The sequence below is a fragment of the Halichoeres trimaculatus genome, unplaced genomic scaffold (assembly GCF_033239565.1).
Source record: "Halichoeres trimaculatus isolate MK-OKI-2021-1 unplaced genomic scaffold, fHalTri1.1 fHalTri1_scaffold_11, whole genome shotgun sequence".
NCBI lineage: Eukaryota > Metazoa > Chordata > Actinopteri > Labriformes > Labridae > Halichoeres > Halichoeres trimaculatus.
This window is the reverse complement of record NW_027437189.1, coordinates 20967482-20977932: the sequence shown is the minus strand read 5'-3', so window position 1 is coordinate 20977932 and position 10451 is coordinate 20967482. Positions and strand designations below refer to the sequence as shown.

General features: G+C 41.0%; 2 protein-coding genes across 2 annotated transcripts; one reads left to right on the top strand and one right to left on the bottom strand.

Annotated features, from left to right (window-relative positions):
* Nucleotides 1–242: 242 nt before the first annotated feature.
* Nucleotides 243–3663, top strand: LOC141800062 (glutathione S-transferase Mu 3-like). Its single transcript, XM_074682524.1, has 8 exons — nucleotides 243–418; nucleotides 1674–1749; nucleotides 1864–1928; nucleotides 2015–2096; nucleotides 2349–2446; nucleotides 2537–2632; nucleotides 3013–3123; nucleotides 3314–3663. Exons 1-8 carry the CDS (start codon nucleotides 383–385, stop codon nucleotides 3401–3403), a joined length of 654 nt encoding a protein of 217 aa, XP_074538625.1. The 5' UTR covers nucleotides 243–382; the 3' UTR covers nucleotides 3404–3663.
* A 30-nt stretch (nucleotides 3664–3693) lies between these two features.
* eps8l3b (EPS8 signaling adaptor L3b) lies at nucleotides 3694–10245 on the bottom strand. Its single transcript, XM_074682519.1, has 19 exons — nucleotides 10180–10245; nucleotides 9874–9989; nucleotides 9723–9787; nucleotides 9479–9637; nucleotides 8831–8980; nucleotides 8587–8669; nucleotides 8358–8494; nucleotides 8121–8245; nucleotides 7858–7993; nucleotides 7675–7751; nucleotides 7452–7526; nucleotides 7206–7351; nucleotides 5431–5593; nucleotides 5229–5275; nucleotides 5017–5110; nucleotides 4607–4723; nucleotides 4434–4519; nucleotides 4205–4337; nucleotides 3694–4128 (listed from the first exon to the last, which is right to left on the bottom strand). Exons 1-19 carry the CDS (start codon nucleotides 10215–10217, stop codon nucleotides 4087–4089), a joined length of 1989 nt encoding a protein of 662 aa, XP_074538620.1. The 5' UTR covers nucleotides 10218–10245; the 3' UTR covers nucleotides 3694–4086.
* Between the last annotated feature and the right edge of the window lie 206 nt (nucleotides 10246–10451).

Sequence of the window (10451 nt, the reverse complement as noted above, 5' to 3'; positions counted from 1 at the left end):
ACGGTGTTATACAGATGGATACTGAGGAAGGAAAGAGTATCTCTGGATTATGAAAGCTGTCTGATACTCGAATCCAAACCAGGAGTCTAGCAGTTCTTTTGTAGATGTGAATGACAAATGTAGGATGACTTGCATAAAGATTATAGTACACACCCTCTCATGCTTTGTAGGTATTCTATAGTATTACTTGCAGTATTTTCTCCTTTGTTCAGCATGTAACCGGTTTTGAGTAACCGTGTGACCGCCCGGATCACCCCGCCCACTCCTCCGTCTGCAACAAACGAACAAACGAGCGGCGGTTCCATTCCTCTTTCTCCTCGGTTGAAGGAGCAGCGTCTAACTGCAGCTAGCAGCCACCGTCAGAGAACAGAAGTCTGTCAAAATGTCAATGACACTTGCTTACTGGGACATCCGCGGGGTAAGTAAAGCCGTAGTCTTCGTTTGGAAAGTAGTCTGTGTTTGCAGCGCTGTGGACATTAACGGCTGCTCCACATCCTCCAGGTTTGACGGGTTCACAAACCCGTTAGCATTGAATAATACTGGTCCTATCTGCCGATACGGAAACTGTAATAAAACATTAAAAACGCGAACGTAGATTGTGAACAAACGGTGTTTCAGAGCCTCGCTCGGTTAGTGTTATGTAACATAACGCTGCTCCGCGCGCACGTGCTCAAATGTGATTGTCGGTGGTCGACGTGATGATTAACTCAATGTGAACTGTAGCTAACAGTATCCTGCCTCTCTAAATTTAATGCCCAGCAGTGTTACACAACTAAAAATGCTTTTTCTAAATAAAGATGACTACACCTTAGGAAATGGCTACCCCAGACCATCAAATTGTAAGGACTTGCAATAGTATTCATTTTTTATTTAGTACTAGGTTCGATAAAGTAATGTGATATACAATGAGAAATCAAAAAATTGTAAAAATTCAGCCGGAATGAGGAACACACCTGTATGGATCAGTGCATCCTGATTACACCATTACCTTGTTAGCAGGTCAAAGGTAGAGGTCAGTTCTCCCTGTGGTCACCCACAAGACTACAAGTGTGTGTGTGTGTGTGTGTGTGTGTGTGTGTGTGTGTGTGTGTGTGTGTGTGTGTGTGTGTGTGTGTGTGTGTGTGTGTGTACAAGAATATTTGAAAAATGTTATCTCATGATAATCAAAGTCATAACCTGGGGCTAAGGGTACTCACACAAGAGGACTTGTCAAAGCTAAGGATTAATAGGATGAAATGAGCTCCTTTGACATCTGGCTGTCTCTGATTGGCTATTTTCCTTGTCAAATAAAATAAACACAACAACATAAGAAATTGGTTATCATTCATTTAGAAGGGCAGGGTAGACAAACCTGATTTGTGAATGTGTGTTTGTGCACTCACACTTCATGCTGACCCTGCAGAACTCAGTGCCACAGTTGGGCTCCTTCATCTGAAGTCTAGCTTTACTCCTGCTTGCATTTTTCATTTCCTGAAATGTTTTAGTCATTTTGAGCACATTTATATGTGTCCTACTTTAAGTACAAGATATTTATAATATCAAAAATAAAATCGTGATGCAAAACCAACAGATGTAATACACAAAAAATAGAGATGGGGACAACAGTGAATGCATCACATGTGCAGATATCCATGTATTTATATTACTTTTTTTTTTTTAATTGCCTTTTTCAGCTTGCCCAGCCTGCCCGCCTGCTGCTTGAGTACACCGGCACCAAGTATGAAAACAAGTTTTTCCGCTGTGGTGAAGGTAAAGTGTTAACACTTCTCCTGTTAACATATGAATTCCTTTTTTATTTAAATCAAAACAGAGGGTAAAATGTCTTTACAACACATCTTATGAGTTCCTGTTTTTATCACACAGCCCCTAACTATGACAAGAGCTGCTGGTTTGATATAAAAGACACACTGGGAATGGATTTTTCAAATGTGAGTGAGTCAAAGCTCAGAATTCTGTGGGCCAGAGTGAAAAACATTGGTTCAATTGTCAACAGAGACTGTTTTTGTGATTGTAGCTGCCCTACCTGGAGGATGGAGACAGGAAGATTGTGCAGAGCAATGCCATTATGCGATACATTGCCCGCAAGCACAACATGTGTAAGTAGAATGCTTTGTGTAGATTTCTTTTTCACATCCTGCTTATCTGAACACAAGGGGTTACGTTTTATTTAACACTTTGACATAGATCTAAAGACACACAGATAGTTTCTCTGTTATACTCTCTGTAGTGGATAGACAGTTGTTAGACAGTTCAGAAAATACACCAGTGTGTTTTCCCTTTTTACCCTGACTTGTTTCATGAAGAGTCGTGTGATGTTGAGACTTGTTTTGTTATTGATTTGATCACAGGTGGGGAGACAGAGGATGAGAAGATCCGTGTGGACATTTTGGAGAACCAGGCGATGGACTTCAGGAACGGCTTTGTGATGATGTGCTACTCTGACTTTGTGAGCATTTTATTTGAAATTCAAACACTTAATCTGTCACATTATTTCTTTGAGTCTGCACTAATGCCAGCATCTCCTCTGTGACATCAGGACAAAATTAAACCAGGGTACCTTGGGAAGCTGCCAGGTGTACTGAAGAAGTTCTCAGACTTCTTGGGAGACAGGAAGTGGTTTGCTGGTGACAAGGTGGGATACTCTGTAACATAAGATTTTCTTTTGTTGAGCTGCATCACTCTTGTTTTGTCACAAGTCAGGATTATCATATTTGACGCTTATTGACTTGAGTGAGCCAAAGTTGTGCTGTGAGAATCTTATTATGTCTAATTTTGTTGTTTGGGTCCAGCAAATACTGTCAATTAGTTTAGAGCTGATAAAACAGCCCTCTGTTTAAGGGTGTTTAAGTAAAAAACAGTGAGCTCAAAGGGCTAGTCTTCATTACTTTTTTAAGCTATTTATTTGACTGCTTATTTAAAACTATTGACCAGTTCAGATTTCTTAAGTCTAGTTTAAGCCCCTCCTCTCCAATAAAATGTTGATGGTATTGAAAACTTTTTTTTTAACATTAGATCACTTTCGTGGACTTCATCATGTACGAGCTGCTGGATCAACACAGGATGTTTCACCCCACATGTCTTGATGATTTCAAGAACCTCAGGGATCTTTTGGATCGTTTTGAGGTGAGAGCAACCTGGTGTTTTGTTGGGCACAAACTCCACTCACCACTGAAAGAATAAGAGGAAATTAATTGACTACTTCACCACGTGTGTTTTTCTGTTTCTGTCTCTGTGAGATATGTAGAAGTTATATTTGCCTCTGTTAGTTTTTCTTGAATAACAGTACTGTGTTTTTATGACTTTATTATCACAGGCTCTGGAGAAGATCGCTGCCTACATGAAGTCAGACAGATTCATGAAGACTCCTGTGAACAACAAAATGGCCAAGTGGGGCAACAAATAAGAGTAAAAGAGAACACACTTCTTGCCTTAATTTAGTAGGAAAGGAAAGTAATTCCTTGTAGCTTGAATTCCATTTTATATAAAATCAAGACTAGAACGAAGATAGTTGTTTTTGTAATAGGCTGTTAGCTAATAAGTAGCGGAGGTTTCATGTCCTTACGTAACACAAAAGACTCTCCATAGATGCCAAAACTCCATCTTTGTACTTTGATGACAAAAAATGTTGAGACTTTAATTTTAATAAAAGCACTTATCTTCTTTGATCCATCTTAAACAGAGTTTTATTGATGAATTAAATCTTGTTTTATGTACAAGCATGACAAGTACAAATCAGTATTAGAAAAACAACAAGGTATGTGTTTGTACAGTAGTGAGGATCACATGGTTTTTATTTGCCTCTAATTCTCTCTACCTTAAGGAGTCAGATTAATTTACACATTTAGGCAAAACTACTAAGAGGTGCACTTTAATTAAAAACAAATCAAATTTGATGCTGTTTAAGTACCTGATGTTGAAGTTAAGTTCATATAGTTGTTTATCTTAAATAAATGCTGAACAATCAGCCACACTCAGTAAAATTCTTACAAATCATGACGTTTGTCAATTTAAAGCCAACAGCTCCATGTCTTGATCCGTAGATGAAGGTTCAGCAGAAAAGATGAGGGAGTATTGAGGTGTGTTCTTTCAGTATCGACCGTTGTACGGGCCTGATGGCTCACTGGCAAGCTATTGGTATAAGAAACGTGATCAGTTGTTATCAAAGTGCTGCAGCTGGTTTCATACTACGTGATGCACTACTTACTGCAATGGCTGACTTAACAGCCTGAAGCTGAAAGAAGACTCTTCCTCCTTCTTCTGGACACACAGTCCTGATCTCATCCCTTGACATTCCAAGAAGCAGCTTACCATTGAGCACTCCAAGGCTGTTCACCGTCCTGCTCATGAAATCAGACAAAATATGAGACAAATCATGCAAAAAAATGTCTAATCTACTCTATGTTTCCGGTTCCTCTGTGTGTTATTGGACTTACATTCTAGAGAAACCTTTTGAGCTTAGCCAGGCTTGGACTTGGGCAGGTGATGATGTCATGTCTAGTGTCACTGAACGGCTGTCCCGCTGTGAGGAAGAAAAGGAGAATCAAATGTTGACACATGGTGTTGCTGAGCAGCTGCTTGGCACAGTCACTCTCAAAACTCTTCTCACTTGTTGATCTTCCATGGGCCCACTGTCCTCCACTGGCTCCAGGACATTTCGGGGAATGTAGCCTTCCTCATTACGGGAGTTGCGAACAAGCCACCACTGCTTTGATTTCTGTACTACCTAAAAAACAAACCGACAAAAAAAAGATTTTTGAAATGCAAAATTCATCTATAAAGATTCCATTTAAAAAAACACATTCAGAAAGAAAGGAAATACAGACAACTATATTTTCCCCTGAAGCTGTTTAGTAACACAATATGGAATATTATTGTAGTGTTGGCGCCTGCTGAGATTAGATATCTTTATTTCCAAGCTTGACAGAATTTAAAAATGTGTGCTTCTGTGTCAGAGAAATACTGGTGAAGTCTTATGGGTAACAAATCTTAAAGTGATAATCAAGTTTGTCACCTCACCTGAACCACATCACCTTTCATGGCACTTAGCTCTTGGTTGTTTCTGGCCACAAAGTCATAAATGACCCGCATGTGAAGAGGAGGTTCAGTGGGGCTGAAACAGAAAAACACTCAGCTTGAAAATTGTAGTTTGTGACCGTTGTAAAGTCCAGTGAGTGAGAAGCAACACCTGATCACATAAACATTTTTTACAGCAGTGCAATAATGCTTACTATGGTTGTGGTGGTGGTGGTGAGCTCCATGGACCGTTGGACATGGGCTATAAAAGACAACATGGTGAAGGTGAATAAGTTAAACATGGAAAATAAATGGATGAAATGCGCTGATACATGAAAGTAAATACCTCCTGATGGCACCATAGCAGCTGTAAGTTCAAGGAATAAAACATACATGACTAGATAATCAAAGGTTTACCTCCTCCATTGGGGGATAGTCAGGTGTAAAGCGCTGGCTGTTGTTCCTGGTTGGACCGTTCTGATAAGGCAGCTGAGCTGGCATGCCTGAGGGAGGAGGCAACTGCCAGCCATCGTAGAACTCTGGGATGTAAACCGGGATGTCATCATTGGGCCATCGAGACCTGAGAGATGCCAGGAGGGCAGAAAACGGTTTAAACAGAAAGCAGCAGCTAATGCTAAGGCAACCTCCTGTCTCCAAACTTCTTCTATAGGTTCTTTGTAGTTGAACTTTGTTTCTTTCAGAAGTTGGGTGTTGAAAAGCAGCAACAATGTACAGACCAAACAGACACCAGGGAAAACAAGTTCAGGTATGACTTAATAGAAAGTATAAATAGACAGAAATAACAAAATTGTTTGAAAAGGGAATGAATGAATGAGCCCCTTGATCAAAGAAGTCCTCTGAGTGAAACCAGTTTCCCTTGTCTTTTTTCTAGAGTGTTCTCTGTCTTTGGGTCATTCTGACGAGGCTAAGGGGCCTGCTACTGTTTACACGACAACGTTTCACCTGAAAACGCTAAAACGCAGTGGGAAAAAAAATCTACGTTCACACGGAAACGCAGAGGGACTGAAAACGCTGTAGTAAGCATGCAAGGCCTGTAGTTGGCGCTATAACTGTCTTGTCCAGAAGCCGCTTTTGGGAGATGTGCGCCGAAATTGGGCCGATCATCTGGTGAATTGGTGATTAAGAGCAACAGATACACATTTGAAAGACAGTCAGCATATTCAGCAGATTGAGCAGCACAACACGGTAGTTCGCGACGATCGTACCAACGGTACTCTTGTCCTGTTGAATGCACGCGCGCGAGGCGGAGTGTGACGTCAGCGTTTCCGCTGAAAACACCGGCTTACTGTTTACACGGCAACGGTGTCGGCAGCGTTTCAGAAAAATCCCACTCTGGAGGCCGTTTTCAAAAGTTTGCGTTTTAGGTCGGCTGAAACGCCGTTTCCGTGAAAACACGAGGCTGAAACGCAAAAAAACTTTAGTGTTTCACCCATAAAAGATTTCAAAACTGAGGGTTAAAAAAAATCAGTTTACAAACAGGGGAGGAACATATGGTGAGCTTCTGAAATCAACAGTCATCTCCGCGTCAGTTTTGATGCTATGCATGACTAAATCATAGTCACGTGCTGAAACCTTAAGAACAGCATTAGGTTAACCTCCTCTTGACCTTTTCAAGAAGGAAAAAAAATATGTAAGATAAACTCCAATGACTTGTTAGTTAATGTTTTATCTTTGATTTATGTTACATGGATTAGTGAATGGCACTGATGTCAAAAACACTGAGATAAAAGGTTTAATGTATTTCTACCAGTTTAGGTGAGATTTAAAAAAAATGCAAAGGTGTTTAAGAAGGATATAAAATATGAAAAAATTAACACCTCATAAAGCATTATGAAGCTCATGATAAATGACTTAATACATTATACTGTGTTTCTTGCTGCCTATGACTGAAAAATATGACATTACCCTTCTTTAAACTCAAACTCAACAGTAATGTCACACCACATTGCACTTTCTGTCATGTTTATCTCTTGTTTCTATCCACTGGACATAAACCTAACAGGAAAATGAACTCTGACCCGCATTTACATATCAGCAAGAACCCACACCCAAGATAGGGTGTGCCAAAGCAGGTGAGCTAACAATCATAGGGAGGCTAACAGGCTTTGTAAAAATAAAAAATAAAAAAAAAACTTGTGCAACTGGTTCAGGGCTATAAAAGGCTGCCCTACCTGGGAATATTCCAGGAATCTCCCAAAGACCTCCACAGGTCATCCTCCTCCGGGCTGACCACCTGACTGAGCAGCCGCAGGGCCGACACAGTCAGCAGGGGGGACAGCACAGAGGGGGGCAGGTCCAGAGGATACTGAGGTACTATCTGAAGAGGAAAAGAGGGGAAATATTCTGTCACATTCAAGAACTTGTGCATGATTAATGAGGTGATTTATAAAGGAAGAGATAAGTTCATAGGAGCTCACCATGCCTAAAGCATTGAAGAAGATGTGGACAAACTCAGGAGCAGTGGGGCTGGTCAGCGTCCCTTCCATCTGGGCCTGAAATAAAAAGTCTTTTTCAGCCAAGCTCTACGTCTTTGTACCACACTAAACAATATATTCAAGTTAATGAATCAGAACATCATTTCACTTCTTTCCTAAACCATGATTTTTACCCTGTCAAGAAATCATAAGAAGGAGTGTTTACCAGCAGATTGAATCCATATTTGATTTTCTGGAGACATGAGGTGTATTCCTGCCAGGATGGCAGAGGGACAACTGCTGCTGAAGAAAATTGGATGCACATAGCTGCACGTTTAGTATTATTGCACTAATATTTAGTTTCCTGTAATGTAATGAAAAGATCAACTGAAAAAAAAAACAGTATTACCACTTTTCTTTGATTTTTTCATCCCAAACCCCATTTTCTTCCTGCTCTTGTCCTCTCGCTGTGGTTGTTGGTTTGCTGCACCATTAACTTTTTCCATAAAGATTTCCATATCAGTTAAAATGTGATTTAAAATTTCCTGGAAGAAGAAAAAAAGATACTAAACCTGTGAGGATTTCTAAAACTGTTGTATATATGAACAAGTTTTCCACTAATAACAAAAGTGTGACCCAACAACAAACTGATAATAGTGTAACAGGACTAACCGTGTTCCTCTCTGTTTCTGTTAGCTCAGGGAAAAAGGGGACCTCTTGACTCATCTGTTGATCATAGAAATTCGGCTGCTCTATCGGTTCTTGCGGGCTGTAACCCCTAGGAGGCAGCATGTTCTCTGCGAGGAAGCAAAGTATGGTTTGAAAGCAAAACTGCTCTTCAGAAGACAGCATCACACTGGACAGGTCATTGGCACACATCATCTGGTTGAATACAGGGTATTAGAGTACCTGGTTCTCTGCTGATCCACCGAGGGGGCGGGTGGTCAGGTGGAGGTGGTGGGGTTCTCTCTTGCTGCATGGGACGAGGGCCAGCATGCCGGAAACTTCCAGGAGCATGTTGCCCGATCAAATTCTCTAGATCGCTCCTGGCATCAAAGCACCAGAAAGTTGAATTTTAGTGTTTGTGCCTGACTTCATGAGTTTTTTCACATGGTGTTAACACAAAAAGGCCTGGTACCTGATATCAGGCTGCTCTCTGTGTGGCTCCACATCCCCACCTCCTTTTCGAGCCTTATCCAAGTCACTCTTGATGAGCTCTGCCTGTTGATACCCAGGTGACATCAGCAAAAGGAAAAACGAGTGTGTTATGAAATAAAGATAAGGGATTCAACTTGACTACCACATCCATCTTCCCCTGTCAGGCTTCAGAGGGTTAAGGGTCAGAGTTCATTAGTTGAGGGATGTGTTGAGATGTGACTCACCCCAGTCTCCTCACACTGGAACATGTAGACCTGGGAGTGGCGTTTGTTTCTCTCCTGCACAGCCACCGTCAGCAGGGAGTTGTATGCACAACTGTCCAGCACAGCTTTGGTTTGCAGGATGGATCTCAGAGGCAGCACCTCCAGCTCTGCCTAAAGATTCAGATCAGACAGGATGTGACAGAAGGCTTGGGAAAGTGAATTCTGCTTCCTGAAGATGGTTTTTGTTCCTCATAATATTTTTTTTATATCTATGATTATATTTTGGGCATTTTCTCAGATTTTCTCAGTATTACAATAAAAACTGATCCATAAAAAGTTTAGATAATAAAAGCCTTAGTTTTCATAATTTTATATTAACTGCAGGTGTAATAAAAATCATTAAGGACATTTTCTTCCTGAGGAACAATAAATGATTATCCCATCTTATTTTGTTTTTACGAAGAGCTGTTTATCCTGGAAGGGCTATAAAGTGAAGTGTTCCACTAATTCATTCTCGTTTTGTGTCTTAAAGAAAGACAAAAAGAGGAATCTGTCTTCACAAATCCACAAACCGCAGGTCAAACCTCTCCAAACTTAAGATTCTGCCTCACAGATTGTCATGGTGCTTAGCTGTCTGAAGTTCATTCTGAAAAAAGCATAGCCACCCACCTTTGTCTCAATGTCACTGAGCAGCAGATACCCCCCCTGAACCTCCATGATCATCTCCTGAGACCACACACGGCCTTTAGCATCCAGCCTTTTGAGCTTTGCAACACAGCCTTCCACCGTCTTCACCTCCTGGCCATCTAGCTCACAGGTGATCAGGTGCTGTGGATTCAGTTTTGATGGTCATGGTGAGAATATAGTCAGATATGTGTGTGTCCATGGTGGTGAGAGTGTCACATGAATTTACCTCCACTCTGACATGAAGGTTGTCAGGTTTTCTGTTCAGCTCATCAGAGTACTCCTTCCTCTGCACTGATGTAAAAAGAAAATAATGAAATAAAGATGCCTCACAAAAAAAAAAAAAAAAAAACAAAGGAAGCAATCACGAGGTCACATACTGTATATTGATCTCCCACTGGGTCTGGACATGTTGTTTCTCTGCAGTGGAGCAGCCCTGTGGTCATCTTGCTGGAAAGTTCGTCTCATCTGAGGAAAGTCTTCTGGGGTGAAGCCCCTGAAGCACATCAACAGCTGATTTATCAAACATGAAAGGAAACCAATGCACAGTACACATACATATCACCTCCACCAGAGTGCTGAGTATAAGGTGACCCATCCAGAGTCCGACAGTAAAGCTGCTACAGATTAACAACAACACACTGGTGCATTATCAGGAACCTGAAAGTGAAATCAAACTCGCTCACCTTGGGGAATAAGAGAAAGGTCCAGTATTTCCAAACATTTTCTTAAAACAGTTTATCTCTTTTCTAATAAGCAGGAACCACTCTCGGATCAAGATCAACCTGTGAGGGAAGAAAATGAGGCAGTGAGTGAGCTTAACTACGACTGAGAATGAGACCAGGTAAGATGGTTGCATGGATACACCTTGCATAAGGACAAACGATTTACAGCTCAGAGTCAGACTTTGTGGCTGTTGAAGTAAAGAATCTTTCGCTTCGAACATAGTAGTTTTGAC